The 18924-nt window shown below is 43.2% G+C and overlaps 3 protein-coding genes across 6 annotated transcripts in view; 1 reads left to right on the top strand and 2 right to left on the bottom strand.

The window, feature by feature from the left end:
* GTF2H3 (general transcription factor IIH subunit 3) overlaps window positions 1-18838 on the bottom strand; it is a 26029-nt gene extending 7191 nt beyond the window's left edge. For both annotated transcript variants that reach the window (XM_014518143.2, XM_014518146.2), the window contains exons 1-2: window positions 18834-18838; window positions 17829-17833 (exon numbers count right to left, since the gene is read on the bottom strand). The gene's annotated coding sequence lies outside the window, so the exon portion shown is untranslated. The remainder of the gene's footprint in view (window positions 1-17828; window positions 17834-18833) is intronic.
* EIF2B1 (eukaryotic translation initiation factor 2B subunit alpha) lies at window positions 7-6139 on the top strand. The gene is made up of 9 exons (XM_006015109.3): window positions 7-42; window positions 124-225; window positions 460-596; window positions 671-787; window positions 1623-1735; window positions 2940-3008; window positions 3723-3798; window positions 4669-4794; window positions 5846-6139. The coding sequence occupies exons 1-9, from the start codon at window positions 18-20 to the stop codon at window positions 5999-6001; spliced, it is 921 nt and encodes a 306-aa protein (XP_006015171.1). The 5' UTR covers window positions 7-17; the 3' UTR covers window positions 6002-6139.
* DDX55 (DEAD-box helicase 55) lies at window positions 6711-18918 on the bottom strand. Of its 3 annotated transcripts, XR_003092866.1 has the most exons (14): window positions 18598-18918; window positions 18414-18500; window positions 16891-16982; window positions 16743-16805; window positions 15861-16010; window positions 14510-14699; window positions 13647-13729; window positions 12612-12743; window positions 10934-11026; window positions 10337-10451; window positions 9511-9679; window positions 8990-8996; window positions 8491-8671; window positions 8153-8290 (listed from the first exon to the last, which is right to left on the bottom strand). XR_003092866.1 is itself a non-coding variant. In XM_006015108.3 (13 exons), exons 1-13 carry the CDS (start codon window positions 18625-18627, stop codon window positions 6783-6785), a joined length of 1665 nt encoding a protein of 554 aa, XP_006015170.1. In that variant the 5' UTR covers window positions 18628-18918; the 3' UTR covers window positions 6711-6782. The 3 variants fall into 3 exon arrangements, 2 of the variants coding, with proteins under 2 accessions (XP_006015170.1, XP_025053818.1); XM_006015108.3 differs by lacking the exons at window positions 8491-8671; window positions 8990-8996 and adding an exon at window positions 6711-6950 and having other exon boundaries at window positions 7998-8290; XM_025198033.1 differs by lacking the exon at window positions 8491-8671 and having other exon boundaries at window positions 8082-8290.
* Between the last annotated feature and the right edge of the window lie 6 nt (window positions 18919-18924).

Genomic DNA, 18924 nt, shown 5'->3' on the forward strand with positions numbered 1-18924 from the left:
CCTGGTGTCACAAGGGGATGCGCGGAGCCATGGACCGAGCAGGTAGCGGGGCGCGGAGGGGCTGGGGGGGGGGGGGGCCCGGGGGGCCCGTGGGGCCCGCTGAGCCCCGCCTTTGCCTTGCAGCCCTGATCGAAGCCTTCAAGGCGCAGACAAGGGATGACCCGGACCTGGCCTCGGCCGTGGCCGCCATCCGCGCCCTGCTCGAGTTCCTCAAGAGAGACACAGGAGGCTGCCCCCCCCCCACCCCGGGGGCGTGGCCGCGCCGGTGCTAGCTGCTCTCGAGCAGGAGAAACATGTGCAGTTGTGCAGGCGCCGCGCTCCGCCAACTCCGAGATCGGTCTGCGGGTGGGGGGAGCTGCGATGTCCCCGAGGGGGGCCGTGCGCGCGGGGCAGAGCAGTCGGGGTGCCAGCCAGTGCCCTCACCGCGACGCCCAAACCGCACCTCTCTCCCTCTCTCAGAGGAGACCATGCAGGGCTTCCGCGCAAACCTCAAAAACGCCATCGAAATACTCTCGGGCGTCGACTCCTCAGTGGCCGTCTCCTCCGGGGGAGAGCTATTTCTCCGGTTCATCAGCCTCACTTCGCTGGAGTACACGGTAAGAGCCCGCGGCCGCTGGCGCGGCAGAAGGGATTCCCGACCCTCAGTCGCCATGCTTGCTGCTTTTTGCAGGACTACTCCAAGTGCAAAGAGATCATGATCGAGCGAGGGGAGATCTTCCTCAGGAGAATCTCTCTTTCCAGAAACAAAATCGCGAAGCTCTGCCACCCGTTCATCAAAGACGGTGCTGTAAGTGCAACGCGGGCGCTGCGCCGGTTCTGGGGCTCTGCTGTTTGGGCAGGAGGCAGAAGGGGAGGGTGACCAAATCTTACTACGTTGTGTTCAGGGTGATCGCGTGATTTGATGTGGGCTCTCTCAAGTAAGGAGAAATAAAGTTTCCTGATCATCGTATTTTTGTTTGTATCATAAGTTCAGATCTTCCTGTGTTTCCTAAGATTCCCTTTCTCTGTCCTCTCCCTCCACCTTTGTTTCTGCACAAACTGAGGTTGAACTTCTGGCCTGATGCTGACAATCAGATCGTCTTGTTCAAGCACTGGAAGCGGTGACTTCTCAGTCCCTCTCAGTGCCAGGGTTTCTTGGGTGGTTGCTTGCAATAAGATATCAGTTTAAAAAAAAACAAAAAACGGTCAAGGTTTATGCAATGACTTGACATGCCGTGCGCTGTAAAACACTTCTGGGAAACCTACCATTAAGCTCTATTTCTAACTCTTAAAATGCTCACTTTTTATAAAAAATCTTAGTAGGCACCTGAAGTAGAGGTTTCCCTCGCCAACCGCTGGGGTTAGGTTCCTGAAAGCTCCCACGGTTGGCAAGACAAAAGGCTTATGGGAAAAATGGCAGGTGGCAGGCTGATGCACAGCCACGGAAAACCATGGTGACTTAAAACTGTATACCGTGGTAGCCAAAATGGTGTATAGAATATTAAGCATGGATACTTAAAACCGTGGTTGGCAAGGGAAACCTGTAACTGAAAACAATGCTTTAAAATACCTGTGCATAGTAAAGTAGCACAAGAAATCCTAACAGCCAGGCTTTCCTGAAACTCCATCTCTCCTTTTGACAGCGAATATTAACCCATGCCTATTCAAGAGTGGTCCTCAGAGTGCTAGAAGCAGCTGCAGAGTCAAAGAAGCGTTTCAGAGTTTACGTTACAGAATCACAGCCAGATCAAGCAGGGCAAGTACTTGTCACTACTCTCTTCTTGATTAGTAAAAGAAGTTAGTTTTAAGGTCAGTTCTCATTTTATCAGGAAGAAGCTTTTCCCCTTTTTTTTTAAATGCTGCTAAAAGGCAACAACTGCTCTGACAAAACATTATGTCCTCCTTGAGAGGAAATGTATAAACACACTTCAGTAAGAACTGCAAGAAGCAATTCCAACATCACTAATGTTTGCAGAAAATTTACCAGAACTTAAAAATTAACCATTGCTATGCAAACAGATTTCTGGCTTGGGTGGTTGCTTGCAGTGGTGCAGTCAATTTAAGATGTCAGTTAAAAAAAACCCAGAAAAACCTGAAGCAGTGATTCTTGTAACCATCGGCAGCATAAAGTATTCAGCTGCATGTGGTACCCCACCAGACCAGCCCTGAGTGCTGGCTCCAGGGCTAGTTGGGGTCAGGTCCCAGGCCATTTGTGCATCCTTCAGCGAGCGTGGAGGACTGTCCAGTGGAGTAATGCATATGGTGCATACTCTGTGCCAGCCTCCTCTGCAACAGGTAGTGCTTACAGCACTGGGTTCAGCCTGCACACCACAAGCAGCACGAGCCCCGGAGCAGGGCTGGCACATGGTGCACAGGCTATACCTGGTCCATAGGCATACCACATGGCACAGAGGGCCAGCCTGTAGCACATGCAGCAGCCCTGCATACTGACTCCAGCGCTGCCCCATCTGGACTGGTCCCAGAGCCAGTGCATGGGGTTGGTCTGATGCAGGTGCTGCATACAGCTTATGCCCCAGAGTGACCCCTGTGTAAATCCCATGACATCAGGTCCAGCTCCTACGCCAGACCAATGCCGCCTGCTGTAGGCTGTATGTTTGACACCCCTGACTTAAATTGTGTGCAACTTATGTGTGATGCCTACAACTGTTTAAGCTGAATGATTAGTGAGGAATCTTGCGCCTTACTCTGTATATGGTCCGTTTATTATCTCCCTTACAGTCAACTAATTCCCTTTTTGGTTCTCACCTATTGTGTATTATCACACAACTTACTTCTTTAAAGCAGAATGATTGCATGTACAGAGGAAGGAGGATGTGGGAAGGTAGGGACCCACAGTTAGATTTCAGTCTTTCATATAGTCCTTCAACTATATTAATTGTATTTCACCAGCACTGTCTTCCAAGAAAGTCTTTTCAACTTCGTAAACATTATTTTCATAGGCAAAAAATGGCAAAGGCTCTCAGCAAGTTGAACGTTCCTGTTACCGTGATTCTGGATGCTGCTGTAGGGTAAGCTTATTACCTTCATAGATATTTGGAAATCTCTTGTTCTTCTAGATCTCATTTTAGGAACAACGCCTGTGAACTTTCCAAACATTTGTCCGGACTAGAAGGAACGGTTTTTCTCTGTTAGCTTGTCTAGTAATACCAAGGGGCCTGGCCACTGTACAAGTTAACCTTTTATGGCAGTATTCTTACTGTGTATCAACAGTAGCCAGCAAATTTGATGGGTTGTTTGTTGTAGCCCCCCAAACCATCCTGCTTTCCTTGAACAGGTGCAGCCACTACATTCTTTTAACCTAATCACTGCCTACCACAAACCAGAGTTGGATCCCAAATGTCCAAAGATGGAGCAGTATCAAATTTGATTCTCATTCCAATGCAGTTTACCTCAGGAGCAACTTACCTAGAAAATGCAAAACACTCAGATTTGCCAATATTTTCCCTCAAATATATACAGTTTATCAGCTGATTTAAGAACTTGGGTAAAAAAAAAACCCAGCTCTCAAGAGCTGCTGAGGACAGTGGTGTTTGGAGAAACAGTTGCTATTCAGTATTCCTGAGGGGGTCAGTAAGGAAGCATCATTCCACAATGTACATGTTCAGAAGAAAGACTGGCTAGAGGGGAAAACCTAAGTTATCACTTGAAGTATTAAGCAGCATTGGGGTTCTTAAAAGTCACGCTTTTAGTACTGCACAACATAATTTTTTTTTCTTCATCAGTTACATTATGGAAAAAGTGGACCTGGTAATAGTTGGTGCTGAAGGCGTAGTTGAAAATGGAGGAATCATTAATAAGGTAACCAGCAGTATTTTTATTTTTATTTACTTTTTGTACACATGCAGCTATTGACCCAATTTTTGCATATATTTATCCTCCCTACTCTGGTTAAGTGAGCTCTTAGGCGGGGGATCTTCTCCAGGTGACTATCCCCTCTGCCACACTAGCAGTTAAAACTGCTACAAATTGCTGCATTTCATATTCCGTTACAATTTGATAAAGTCTTTGTGATTAACTATACTATAGGTTTAAGCTTAAACTTTTTGTTTCATTATCATTTTTCTCAATTTTAATGCTGTCGGCATCAGTAAGTCATATAGCTAAGGCAACGGATTCAATTTGGTTACTATACTTTTATTTAAAAATCCACCTTTTTCCAACTTTCATAGTAACAGTATACAAATAAAGCACATTTGACCTGGCTGCTAGAAAAATAGGCTCTTTCTTGCCTTGTACAAGGTGAAACAGACACTCGTTAAATATAAAACCTTGCTGACCTGAAATACACGGTAGCTGGTCATATTCTTAACTTCCCAGAATAGAGATTGGGAGTGAAGCCTCCTAGATGTATTCCCTGTTGTGCTACTAGCTTCTGCTGTGGCCTTGAAGTCATTTCACCTCCAAGCCTCAATCACCTAATCTGTAAAAGGAGGATACTTTTACATATCTATCTATCTCACAGAGATATTGCAAGTCTTAATGGCACACAGATAAAAATAATCTTTGGGAGGTCCCATTGCTTAAGCTCGATTTCTGTTTAAAAAAAAAAAAAAAAAGTTCTAGGCTTTTCCAGAGTGCTTTCAGTTCAAACATTAAATCTAACCTTGGCAATTCATTGTCCTGATAGCACTGCATTTATACATTCTTCTAACTGAACTGTCTCCCCAGATTGGTACAAATCAAATGGCTGTGTGCACCAAGGCTCAGAATAAGCCCTTTTATGTCGTTGCTGAAAGTTTCAAGTTCGTAAGACTCTTCCCTCTAAATCAACAGGATGTCCCAGACAAATTTAAGGTAAAGAGAAATTCAGAATACTTTGTAAGCAAGCTGTGCATAAGCTGGCCTCTGAGGAATTAATATATTGAATGTAAGAGCTCAAATGTTACTTCATGGGTAGAGCTCTTTCTTTTACCAATTTAAAGCAAGAATTGTAGCGCTGTCATCTCATCTCATAGTTTAAACTTTCTCTTCCAGTTTGAATTTCCTCATCAGTCCCTTTAGTATTGTATAGCATTAAAAAGCCTCATACCCAGTGGGCTTGTCTACATGAGATGCCTTAACGCACAACCGACTGTTCTACTGTGCATTAGCACATCATGGCAAAAACCTTGCAAGTGCACAGTAGAATTAGTCTAGTCTACTGCACATTGTCACAAAAAAACTGTTCGCCTTTACTACTGCACCTTAGCATGGGCCACTGCACCTTTATGTAGTATAGCATTTCCCAACCTTTTTTGCCCCGTGGCGCACTTACCTAAATAAAAAAAAAAGACGGGGGTTTGGAGGGGGTGCAGCCAGCCAGATGGTATTTTGGGCTGGAGCCACGCTCCCCATGTGGCTGTGTCCTCAGCAGCAGCAGGCATGCGGCATGGCTCCAGCCCCAAATGCTGCAGCCCACCAGGTGGGAAACGCTGATACAGTACCTTGTATTAGAGGTATTAAACTTAATGCACAGCAGCAAAGACGCATTAATGAACTTGTAGATGCACCCAGTTGCACTAAATTAAGCTGCCAAAAGCAGCAATAGTTCCCCTACTTGCTATCAGCATCTGGTTCCCAAAACAGCTTATCCAGTTTTGGGAGGGGGGAAAACAGATGGCAGCAGAACTAATAGATCAAGATACCTTCCAGACCTATAATCCATTTTTTTTTTTTTCCCCCCCCCTGAAGCTGCAAGAGTGGTTGTGGCAAGCAGCAGTAACTTAAGCTTTGAGTAGAGCTAGTGGCAGCGGACTGTATTTAGCTGTAATTAAGTTCCACATCTTTTTAAGGCGGCTATTGCTCAGACTTCAAGAAGTTACAGCTTCTCTTGCTCTGACAGCTAACAGTCTTCTCTTCCCCACAGTACAAAGCAGACACCTTGAAAACAAGCCAAAATCTAGCTGAGGAGCACCCATGGATTGACTACACTTCGCCATCACTAATTACATTACTGTTTACAGACCTGGGAGTGTTAACTCCATCAGCTGTCAGTGATGAACTTATTAAACTTTATCTGTAATGAAGAGGATTCACTGTACAGAACCTGGGACTTTGGCTCCTCGGAACTATAGCATCTATGAAGCTGCAGATGTAAAGGAACGCTCATCAATCTGTGGCACTTGTGGCTTCTGAATAAAAGGTTATCTGTAGCCACAAATGGTAGGAGCAGCCTGTGTATATAGCACACGGTACACTGGGATGGGAAGAGGGATCACAGTGGTATTCCAGGAAGTCACAAGGCTTAATTTGTTTCACATCTCTAAAAAGGTTGGCCCCCTACTGCTATATACACAGATGTGATATAAAAGGGAGACTGCACAGGGTTTGATTTCATTACCAGTCATAATGTTTTAAATTTACTCGCTACATATAAATGGTCCAGTGCTCAAAATAAAATGTAAGCTACTAGGGGCTCTGAAGTTCTAAAATAAATTCTCCTAAAGCAGGGTGCAGTACTTTAATCTTATAGAAAAATAAACTTAAATTATCTCTTCCTAAATATGCATCAAAACTCTCAGATTTTTTTTGTGTGAACATAGTACGCACCTGACAAAAATCTGCAAGTCACTTAGCCAAATTCCATGGTTCACTCTGGATATTATGCTACAAGAGAGGTTCAGTTCTTGGGCCCTGAGGAAAAGTCATGCCAATCCTGTTAGAAGCACCTAGTATTCACAGAAACCAAGTCTGTTTCGTAGGATTTGAACAATGCAGAGCATAGAAGGAAATGATCTTGGTATAAAATTTGTTTTATTGAAAGAAGTGGCATCTCCATGGGGCGAACAGTCAGACCAGGACTGTCAGTCTTCAGACTCTGAGTCAGTTACTACTTCCATTTCGACTTTTCTCTCACTGCCCGTCAGCCTCTTCTCAAACTCCTCCTCACTAATTTTACCCTTTTTTAATCTTTTCAAGAGTCTTGTATCATTCAGCAGCTCCTCCAGGTCTTCATCTTCAAGGTCAGAACCCTGTAGCCAATTGAAACAGAATAACTTATTCCAGCACTACACTGCTCCAGTCCTATTTGGACACCTCAGAAATGACCATATTAACCTTATAGTGTCAGTTCTTCACTGTGGGTTCTGCTGGTATCATTAGCATCTAACAGTGTTGTGCTATTGACGCCCATGGATGATACTCAATTATTACTGCTGTGGGATTCACATAAAGCCTGGCAGCAGCATGAATTAAAGGAGCATTAGCACCATGCATAGTGAATTCTCCCACTAGTTACTAGCAATTAAAGCATTAGGTCATAAATCATTCCTTTTTCCAGAAGCCCCAAATAACATTTGATGCGAGATGAAACTTAGCACATAAGCCAGGGGCAGGCAATTATTTTGGGCAGAGGGCCACTTACTGAGTTTCGGAAAGCTATCGAGGGCTGCATGACAGGCAGTCCAGGACAGATTAATATTAATTTTCTACATTTTTTAGGGGCCCCACGGGCTGGATAGAATGCCTGGCAGGCCACATCCCTCCCCCAGGCCACATTTTGCCCACCCGTGACATAAGCACTCTGCCCTGCTGCAAGAAGTATTCCTGTCCTGCTCCAATCTGTTTCCTGCATGCCCATTTTGAGTGCAGCTACCAGTGCCTCTTGACTTTCTTTTACTGGAGGCTTACAACCAGAGTTCTGACCAGCAAGGAACAACCCAATCCCTCTCTTTACTGATGGACCTATTGTTAGGACTTGCTCCTTGGGGACAGCAAGAGACTCCAGTACTGTAGCTCCCCTAATTTCAGGTTGCTGGCACCTCCAAGAAGTGAGATTGAGAGAATCCAGCCAACAGCACTGCTCACTAGCAAGGGAGGACTGGATGGAATTTGCTTTTGAACTCGCTGAGCTCTGCTTATGCAAATCACTATGCTTTGGACCGACGAGGATCCTATTCAGGGTCCCCCGCTCCTGACAAGTTAAAGCCCTTATAAGCATTTTGCAAGCGTTACATCCAAACCTGGCAGAAGCTCTATTGCAGTAGGTACACATGAGCTTATCAGAAGTCAAAATGTACCTCTTCTCTTTTCCTTTTAGCTGTCATTTTCCTTTTCTTCTCCTTCTTGGCTTTCTGCTTTGACCAGGCTTTATTTCGTATGAATTTCTTTTTCCCTTCATTTTCTTGTTTTTCCTTTCTTTGTTGTTCTAACAGTTTCTGCCTCTGCTTTTCTCTGTTTTTGTCTTTGAATGTGATGGTGTCCGTGTCAAAACTGACTGGAATAAAGTCCGAAAAGGACTTTCCTTTTAACTCAGGCATCTTTGGCATCCTCAAAAGAGCAAAACCTCTGGCAAGACTCGCAAAGTCCAGATCTGTTAGAGAGGATTAAAATATTAGTATGCAATAGGCAAATCTGGTGAAAGAGAAGCATATTCTTTAAGCAGCCAAGTAGTTTCAATGACTTCTACTGGGCTACTCACATGCCTAAGTACTTTCCCAGGGTTAAAACATCTTGACTGGAAAGAAAGGTGTAAATATTAAATATGTCTTTATGATAAAACATAGTAAGTACCTTGTACATGTAAATCCTCCTCTTTCTGTAAAGTATCACTTGCATTCTAACTGCTTCTCTGTCACGGTTTTTTATTTCTGTATCTATTGGAGCTGGTCAAAAACTTTCTGAACGAATTTTTATCACAAAAAGATTTGTAAAAGCTACATGAGAAAAGGTCAGTTGCGACAAATTTCCCAATCTGGAAAAAAAATTGGGAAAAGTTTTTCCCCTTAAGAGAACTGCCATGTTTGACATTTCTCTCAAATTAAAAAACTTGTTAATTTGTACTTTTACCCTTTTTTTTTTTTTAAAGTTTGCCTGTATCTGATTTTTTTAAGCGGGATTACTGGTTTGTAAAAATAAGACATGAACTCTGTCCCATTTCAAGATAGGGGAAAAAATAAATCTCACATTCTGACAGGAAGGGAAAGCTATTTCTCAACCAGTTCCACTTATCAGTCAGATATACATTTTTTAATCATCACCCTAGGCAAATAATTACTTAAAAAATATGTACCTTTTTGCTGTATCAGTCCATGCAGTTACAATATCAGATGTGTTTTGGAGAGGAAAAAAAAAAAATCAGTCAAGATGTAAAGCATCTTTGGCTGGTTTCAGTAAATCAGGTTAGATATCCTATATTGCAAGCTGATCTTTAAATCTTTTAGAAGAACTCACTGCTTAGCAAGCTGTGTGTCTGCTTGCTCTTTCAGAGCTGCAGAGGCTGAAACTCATGCATTCTCATGGGAAATTGTGACACTTACTCTCCTCTCTGGCTTTAACCAAGTCACTTAACCTCCTTGCCTTGGTCTCCCGCTTCTACGTAACAAGCACCAGCAGTTTAGGAGTCACTAGTTCATGATTAGGAAATGCTTAATAGTTTGAAGGTGTAAAATGCACTTAGTATATGACTCCACATAAGGTGACCATGTGCATGGGAACATTTGTCATCTCTAGCTTTTCGGCAGCAACCTTGTTCACCAAACCAAAAACATTTCTCCCAAAAAAGTAGAAGTGCCAGCAGGTGGTGAGAGATACCTTTTACTCGGAAGATGAGACTGCACTCATGTTTAGCGTAGGCCTGCACATAAGATACAAATGCTTTCATCCCTTTCTCAAATACTGCTCTGTCTGCCAGAGCCATAGACTTCAGTTTTGGAAGAAGATCTACCACGTTTTTTGATGGTTTCATTTCCTGCATGGGACACTGAAATAGGAACCAAAAATAGACAAAACCAACAGCTCAAATTAATGGTTCAAGTTAAACTTCAAACCCATACTTTTACCTTAAATTTTGAAGTGCTGTAAGATACTCCACTCTCTCTCCAAATTTTACACCAAGCAATGATGAAACAAACACAAGCAAAGTGAAGCGATCTGCTCAAGGTCATGCAATGAAAGAGTGACAGAATAGGGAATCAAGCACAGATGTCCTGACTCAGTTCTAACTAGTAAACTGCACTGAAACTATCTTACAGGTAGATGTAATTAATTTATTCTCAGCTTAAAATGAAAGGGGTAAGACTTTGCTGTTATAAATAGTGGACAGTACACAGAGCAGTCCTGCTCTAGCAGCCACATTAATTAGTTCAGTAGTTCTCTTGATCCTATGGCTCAAGTTTCGCTTGCTGCCCTGTAGTCTACCTTCCCCAGGGTACCCTAGCCAGACAGGCTCGAGAAACACCCATGCTAGCTCTTTATGCATTAGCTGTGGTCGGAAAGCAGTTTTACCCCATTTTTACTACTCACCTAAATTACATGGACACTTTAAGCCTTATACAATTCCATAAATCAGTAGTCAGTTTTTGATGCAGCCTTTTTCTGCTTTTATGGAGGACAGGAGAAGGAAAAAAAAAAACCTCACCTTTTGGTTTATTGAGAGAAAATTAACATAGGATTCTTCCATGGGAAGTAAAAATACAAGTGCGCTGCCTACATGGCCAATTCGAGCTGTTCGACCGCAGCGATGCACAAAGGCACTGCAAACAACACAACACAAAGATAGCTCAATAGGAGGCAAAGCTTTTAAAATAATACAATGAGGCAATGGGAAATCCAGGGCCTGCGTACCTCCAAAGTGGTCTAGTTATTCCAGCTAACAGTAGGAGTTATCTGAATACAACGCACAAAGTACATATCCTTCCCAACCACCACATTCAGATATCCCGGAACCATGTTCTACAGCACTGTAAATAAGGACCACCCTTTAGCAAAGATTAACACACCCAAATTGTGCATGCTATTTTCCCTCTAAGTACTGTTACATATATCATTTATAATAAAAACTGGCCCAATCTTCCTTTGATCAAGCAAGACAGCCACAGTGTTTTGCCTCTCCATTTGGATGGTTCTTGAAAAGCAAGTTAGCCTTCCCCTGTGTTTTACACAGTACTGAGCTCCCCGTGTGTGATTACATAGCACATCTTTCTGGTAAAATTCTCAAGATGACATGAAGTTGTACCTTGCACTGCGAGGGGGGTCATACTGTAAAACCCAATTTACTTCTGGAATGTCGATGCCCCTGGCCATCACATCGGTGCAAACTAAAATGCCACTAGAAAATTACAGAACATAAAACAGAATTTGGATTAAACAGGTATTTGAGAAGCACTAACCAACTCAGCTTCTGTCCTGGATTATACTTTATGCATAGTGATTGGAGAGAGAGTGGATGATTCAGGGCAGAGTTTCAGCCGTAAGTATTTTTAAAGCATCTGTAGCCAAATCAACTGAAAATAACATCACAACCTGGTTCCAATTTGCATAGAATAATTCTATTTAATATTAGGAAAACTAATGTAGTAGGGGTGCACCGATAGAGATTTTTTGAGCCAATACCAATGTCCAATTTTTAATGAGCCATAGCAGCCAATACTGATCTGATTCCGATATGCAGCCCTGCAGCGTGGAGAGTGGCGTCCAGGTGGTAAGTCTGTTGTGGGGGAGGGAAAGGGCATAGAGGGGGGCAGATCAAGGCCCCCACAATGAGGAAGGGAGTGCGGCGGGCACTGGGGCTGAGCTACATCTCGCGCGGGGGGGGACGACCTCCTACCACTACATGCACCCCAGGAGGGTATGGGGGAAGAGTGCCCCCAGATCTGTGTGGTGCCGGGGCCAGGGATGCACTGGGCTGTGCCAGCCTCTTCCTAGCAGGGGGGAGGGGGGCTGAGCCAGGCTGCACTCGGGGCAGGTGACAGAGCTAGGAATGGGGTTAGGGGGCAACAGTGAATTTTTTTTGGGGGGGTGCAGCCCCCCCAACCATTCTCCCCGCACTGCTGCCACCCTGAGCAAAACCTAGCCCAGCCCCCCGCCAGGAGCACAGCCCCAGCCCACAGTGGCAGCCTACCCCGCGCACAGATCCGGGGGCACCCCCTCTCCCCATGCCCTCCCAGGGTGCGTGCAGCAGCAGGACCCCCCCCCACCCCACTCCCCCCAGACAAGAACTCCTGCCCGCCTGAGTGCTGCACTGTGGCTGCGTGCACGCACAGGGTATTTCTCGGCCATGTTATCAGGCACATCAGATGGGGAAAAAAAAAAGCCAACTGCTGATACTCTCAATTTTCCTCATATTGGTGCTGATCCGATATGGGACCAATGTATCGGTGCACCTGTAACAACATAGTTGGTATTACATCTAACATACCAACAATTTATGCTGGAAAAGCATCTCTTTTCCTTTACAAGATGAAACAAAGCACCTAATTAGTCTCCCACATGCTAGTGGAGAAAGCTATTTTCACTCACACACCTCTCTTGAAAGGTATGGCCACCCAACAAAATGAAGGTGTGATTGTAGCATATGCTAGTACACCTGTGGCTAGCTTAATCTAGCTAGCATCAGTACCACTGGCAGTGAAAATGCAAGACATGCTAGCAACCAGAGTACAAACATCCCAGGATGCTAACACCCATCCCCATTGCTGCTGCTTTGGCCCACACTAGCTAAAGTAAGTTAGTGTATACTACAATCAATCCTTCATGTTGCAGCATAGACAACTGATTACTCATTTTTTCCCCCTCGTGTAGCAGCAAAGAACTAGCTAAGATGGAACTCTACATGTTTCTACAACCGTGTAGCCAGAAGATACAATTATACACTCCCCTCCTTTAGCTGGATTATTCTATTTCAATGCCCTTACCTTGGGAGTTTACGAAACTCTGTGAAAATCCTGTTCCGTTTGTGCTTCATTTTCCCATGAATGCACATTATTTTCACATTTTTAACCATGGACTCCAGAGCCTTCCCATAATATTCCACACAGGCACAGGTACTGGAGGGATGATAAAAGTGTGGAAGTGAGAGTCATCTTTCGGTTCGAGTCTAATGCTTTAATCTTAAAACTGCATGTTGATACAGCACTGGTGAAAGGTCCTACTTGCTAGGATCTATTTAACAAAATCAAAGCTACCCAAGAGCAATTTGCGTTACTGTTCTACTAGTGAATCCAATTGTTATCTCACTCCACACCTCTTAAAAGTCATCAGGTTTGATTTATCCCATCCACCAGAGATCTCTCATCACATGAATAGGTTTAATGGCTTCCAGCCCCTTGGCCAAATCCTAATGTGGCCATTCTCTCTTGCTAAATTCCTCCTTAAGGTACAGAATTTTTCATCTCTTCCTGTTCTGAAGTGCTGATGTTAATCAGCCATCTTCCACCCCAGAGGTGACTTGCAGAAATTGCTTTACCAGCCATATAATTTGCATGTCATTTGCAGATCAGAACCTGAATTCCTTGTACTCCCAAAAGTCGCTTTGAATTCATTCTGAATTCGTGAGAGATGTATGAGCTAGGTTAGCCTTGAATATCTAAAGTGCTCTTGAAGCCTTTTGAAATAAAAGTGCTATATAAGTATCCCCTTAAGTTCTAAGCATTATTTTAATGACTAATATCAAACTGTCTACAATGTCTTATTTTAGTTAAAAACCTAAACTTCAAAAGCTCACATGACCTAACCACTGCTTTTATTATGGAAAAGCATAAGACTGATCACTGCTTCACAGAAAGACTCTTGTGTGTGAGGGTGTGTGGTACTCTACACAGTTGTTAACATGAACCCACAGAGTCACCTCTTAGCTTAGAACATCAGCTCATTTCTGTGCCCCAAGTAGCACTGAGAGCACTTGGCACTAAAATAACCATCTCTGCACTGTTTCCATAAAAACGAATTACCTGAAAAAGACCAGATGTTTTTCCTGCTTGTGTTGTCGAAGAAAATGCACCAACTGATTGAATTTTTCATCTGCTCTGCATATCTACACAACATAAAACCCATAATGAATATCAAACGGAGTTCAACATCTCAAACTGCTCTGTTTTTTATTCCATTCATCTCGAAATACAGCCTTTAGGGTTCATTTAAGCTTCATTTACATAAGAGGTCTTTCAACACAGGTAACTCATATTAATACTTACTCATGCCTAGTCCACATCCATTAGAGTGGAAACATTGCTCTTTACACGTATTAGAGCTTGCTGATATCAATTCAAAAGCAGAAATATTTAAACACTGAAGTGCAGCTTTAAGTTACCCATTACTGGAGTTTTGTTTTGTTTTTTTTAAATGAACCATCAACCTAATTGTAAACCTGTCTGAAATGATTCTCCAACTGAGTACGTACAGAATACACCCAGGGTAGGGAAAAGGAGGGTTATGTGTCTCCATTCAGAACGGGGAAAAAAATAAGGCACAGAAAAATGAAGCAAGTTGACAGAGGTTACACAAAGCAGGTCAATAGCAGGGCAGAGACCAAGTCTGTAAAGCTGATTTACACTTGGTAGAGTTTAGATTGCTCCTCAGAAGTTGATCCATCAGCAAGAATCCATCTAAAAGAAGTGCACTTTTTCAGTCTACTGTATTTATTGCAACAATGCTGCTAGCTGTGTAGCTGCAACTTCAGAATGGTCTCTGTTGGACAGCCTGGCTGCCTTCAGACAGGATGCAATGCCAATCCAGAGTGCAACAGTCAGACACATTCCAGGTTTTATCACTCCACTGAAAACAAATGACAGACATGGGACACAGGGAACCTCACCATGTAGTAGTTCTCAAGCCGTGTGGGGGTTTTCTGGGTGCTGCTTGCTGCAACTCCCTTCTCCTTCACTGATATGCGGACAGGATTCCGGAGACCAGCTCTCACCAGATTCTCAACTTCTTGAGTCTGAGTTGCTGAGAACAGACCTGTCCGTCTCTGCTTAGGCAAAAAGTCCAGAATGGCATTTATGCTGTGAATAAACACATTTTAAAAATAGAGTGACTTTGGATTTCTATCAGAAGGAAGAAAACTGGATAGAGGTGCACCTTATAGACTGACCATCAGATGGAACTTTTACAACCAGAGTAAAGAGATTTTAAACAAGACCATTTTTACCAATGGCGGGGGGGTGTGCAAAAACTGGTGTTCCACTAGTGATCTGTGCTACCTTGTGGTGTGCAACACCTGGTGTTCCACTAGTGATCTGTGCTACCTTGACTAATTATAAACATGTGCATTTTAACTGAGGCTCCCAGTAAGAGTCCACAGTAGGTCCACTTGAATATGCTCAGCTTATAAATTACTCTTTCCTTGATTATTTTTATTCCCTATTATACAAGTCTTTCCTTGACTTCTGTCACTTTCTTCCCCTTGACTATTTTCACCTCCTAGTTCCGTAGATGCTATCAAAAATTTTTGCAAGCAAACCCAAAAAAGCACAAGGATTAGAAATCAGTGGGTCCTTGATTCAGTTTGACAGTTGGTTTTCAGTTTTACATTAGTGTGTGATAAATGTTAATGCCTCATTTTTTAAAGTATCAAATTATTCAGGGCGAAGCAATGGAAAAACACGCAAGGGTACATAGTGACTGATTTATTGTTAATAAAAGACAGGAGGTATCAGATAAAGACCTCATAGCTAAAGCAGTTAACAGGGACCCAGGAGTTATGAGATTAGCTTCCTGCAACAGCCCAGCCACAGAATCGTAGGTAAATCACGTAGGCCTTGGGTGGGAACTCCCATTTTTCTTCCTAGAGACAAACCTTTAATCTCTTTGTGCCTCAGCTCCTCCTCTGTAAAACAGGTATAAATCAAATCCTGAATCAAACGGATGTTGCAAGAGTAAAATGACAGTACAAGAGGCTCTCAGGTACTACTCTGATAGACGACACGAACACCTGCGTAGAAAGACTGAGCTAGGACTCCTAGCTTTTTGTCTGAGCCCCAACACTGACTCAACGTGTGACCTTGTGCCAATCGCTTAACCTTTTTTTGCTTCCGTTTCTTTATCTCTAACCCAGAAAAAATACACACCTTAAATCACACTGGTGTTTTAAGCACTTCAACAGCCTCACACAGAAGACACAAAAGGAGGGACAAATATTATTAGAATTATATTAGTGACATTACCTTGCTTCGAATCCCATGTCTAGAAGCCTGTCAGCTTCATCTAATACCAGCACATCAAGTGATTTCACACAACGTGCTAAATCCAGCCCATCTGCTTTTCTTCTGAACATATCCTCCAAACGGCCGGGGGTAGCTACAATGATGTTCCCTCTATTGGCAACAGGAAGGGCAGATTAGGTTACACGTTAACAGCATTTGGATATCATCAACTTCCTGAAATCTTATCATACCACAAGCTTGTGCTCAATAGTCCTCAGCCCGAGTTTGACCTCAGCAATTCTCACTGGACAAGGCAGCTCAGACTACTATGAACTTTGCCCCTATGCATCCTATTGACATATATATTGCTCAGAAACTATGATGATGGGTGGAAATGCATTTCCAATCCTGATCCTAAAGTTCATATAGCAAGGACATGGGCATGAGCTGAAAGGTGTTGCACACAAATAAGATGCCCATCTATATTCCATTTTGCTACAGAATTTCCACACCAATATCACCTAAGAGAGCAGTTTATGAAATATACATATAACATTTAATTAAACAACAATCCAGTGTTGCTAACAATCCTAGGAACAGAGTGGTTTCTCTGCAGTTCATTATGCTATACTATACGCTAACTCTCACTCAAGAAGTCCATGATCATGCTAATTTTTGCATTTGATCCTCTGCTACTGATTTGTTTCTGTTCTTTGAACCAGAGACTCTCTGAAAAAACAAGCGCATAACTTGATTTATGTAAGCATTCCCACTGATTTCTATGACACTCCATTCCTACTTAAGTGTTGGCAAAGTCAGAGCCTTAATCTGAAAACTCCTGGGGGCAGGAATCATGTCTTGTTTCTACTGAGAGACATCGACAGAAATGAATGATCAGCTTACCCATGTTCTTTGAACTTCTCAATATCTTCTACAGGATTCGTACCACCGATTAACAGAATCTGACTAAAATAAAAAAACAGGTTATTCACATTTTGCAAGCAGGGGCCAAAGGAAAATTTGTTTTCATTACATGCCTAAACAGACTTACCTAAACTGGGGAAAATGTTTTGTGAAATGTGAGAGCACCTCATCAATCTGCACAGCTAATTCTCTTGTGGGCGTAATGATTATGGCTCCAACCTACATGTTTTAGAAACAAACAGAGAATTTCTGCTGCATATTTGGTGACTCATCAGTTGAAAAAACAGAGGAGCAGGTGAATGAACCCCAGATTTTGTAACCCATGTTTTTTGGTCCAGGACTCGCTACCTTCACATACGACAGCTCGTTAATACAGACCTCATAACTAGCGGACCAAATAAGACGTACTGTAATATCCAAGGTTCATTCACCTGTTGCTCTACCAATGTCATATATGCCATTACTGACCTACAGTGCCCCTCTGCTGTCTGCACTGGACATGTGCATGGTCTCTATGTGGAAGAATGAATAAACACCAATTTGACATGGATACCAGAAATACACACAAGCCTATGGCAGACTATTTTAACTACCCTGGATAGTCCATTACTGACCTCAGAATAGCTGTTCTCAAACAACAAAACTTTAAAAATTAACTTGAGCCCAAAACTGTAGAACAAGATGTCACTCAAAGCACAGATTGTATGCTACATAGGTCTCAACAGAGACACTGGATTCTTATCCCATTACCTGGGTTAGCTTTTATAACCCCTATATTTCTCGATGGGTTTACTGCCCTAACGACCTATTCAGCCCACCTTAGCCTCTCCCACAATGCCGCCCTCTGCCATCTTTGGTATTTAAATTCCCTTCTATTTACAACCTTGGCTTTCTGGAAGTCCATTTGTAGCATCTGATAAATTAGGCTGCCCAAGAAGCTTATGCCTCTCTGGACTAGCTGGTCTCTAAGATGCTGCCCTGCCTTCTGCCTGAAAGAGAGCAGAGGACAAGGTGCCTAACAGCAGCAGGCTGGATTTGATGACCCACTAGAGACTGAAACGTGCACGTCCCTAAAGATTTACCAATAAAGATACTGTGACTGTGCAATTGGCATACTGTGTTTCTCACAGGCAAACACCACTTTTGTTAAAATACTAAGAATACAGGCAAGCAATCCAGTTCAGATGCTGCGAAGCCTGTTTTGTTACATTGCAGTGCAACCATATGCATTTCTGCACAGAACCAAAAAAACCCAAAATACTATAAATGTTTTTTTTTAACTAAGCACAAATTGTTGTTTCAGAGACACGATGGTTTTTAGTGACCAGTGCAAACTGGATTCGTTCAGAAATCAAAACTTTATATTATATTAAAAAGTGAAAAAGTGAACAAGCAGAGTCCTTCGCCCCACAAACTATATTTAATATTCAGATACCTTGTTCTCTAACAGCTTACAGACATATTTTGGGTTTCCAAATAAAGGAGAAATTTTTAAAGTGTTCTGAATTAATTCCTGGTTATGATGTACTAACGGCCTGATCTAACACACACTTAGGTATGCATTTTTCACACATATTGTTACTGACGTCATAAATCTTTACTTACACGGTATATATGTGAGTAAGCACGCCACAGACCAGCCGATCTTACCTGCGTTTTCTTTAACTTTTCTTCTCTTCTGAGAAGGATTTCTAGCACGGGAATCACAAACGCCAGCGTTTTGCCACTGCCCGTTACCTGTGAAAACATCAAGGAGGTAGGTTTGTTTCTTCACGCGTCCAAATACACACAAGAAAAAAAACGGAAGAGCAAACTGAGCTCGCACGACACTCACCGCTTCTGCAGCCACGTCCTTGTTGCTCATGAAGAGAGGAATGGTTGCGGACTGAAGGGAAGAGAAACGCGGTCTGAGTCCGAGACCCCGCACGCGCCGCCGGCTCTCGACCTTTCAGACTCGAGGCGGCGCCCCCGGCCAGGCCGGAGCAGCCGTCCTTTTTCAGGTGTCGCTTTATTTTAAGCGCAGAAAAATCACAGCGCGGCTTGTCTGTTGCAAAGCGCTCGCTCGGCAACACGACCGCCACCCATTTCGATTGGAAATCTCCAGGTTGATCGTGAGACTCGTGTGCGCCAACCTGACGGTGCCCCCCGAAAGCACCTCGAG

Source organism: Alligator sinensis, unplaced genomic scaffold (genome assembly GCF_000455745.1).
Source record: "Alligator sinensis unplaced genomic scaffold, ASM45574v1 scaffold628_2, whole genome shotgun sequence".
Lineage (NCBI taxonomy): Eukaryota > Metazoa > Chordata > Crocodylia > Alligatoridae > Alligator > Alligator sinensis.

Coding starts and splice junctions, on each gene's coding strand:
- EIF2B1 (XM_006015109.3), top strand. CDS start 18: ATGCGCGGAGCCATGGACCGAGCAG. Junction 226..459: donor GTTCCTCAAGAGAGACACAG/GAGGCTGCCCCC, acceptor TCCCTCTCTCAG/AGGAGACCATGCAGGGCTTC. Junction 3,799..4,668: donor ATGGAGGAATCATTAATAAG/GTAACCAGCAGT, acceptor CTGTCTCCCCAG/ATTGGTACAAATCAAATGGC.
- DDX55 (XM_006015108.3), bottom strand. CDS start 18,627: ATGAGCAACAAGGACGTGGCTGCAGAAGCG. Junction 16,983..18,413: donor AAAAGTTAAAGAAAACGCAG/GTAAGATCGGCT, acceptor TAAAACATGTAG/GTTGGAGCCATAATCATTAC. Junction 9,680..10,336: donor TTCTCTCAATAAACCAAAAG/GTGAGGTTTTTT, acceptor TTCCTATTTCAG/TGTCCCATGCAGGAAATGAA.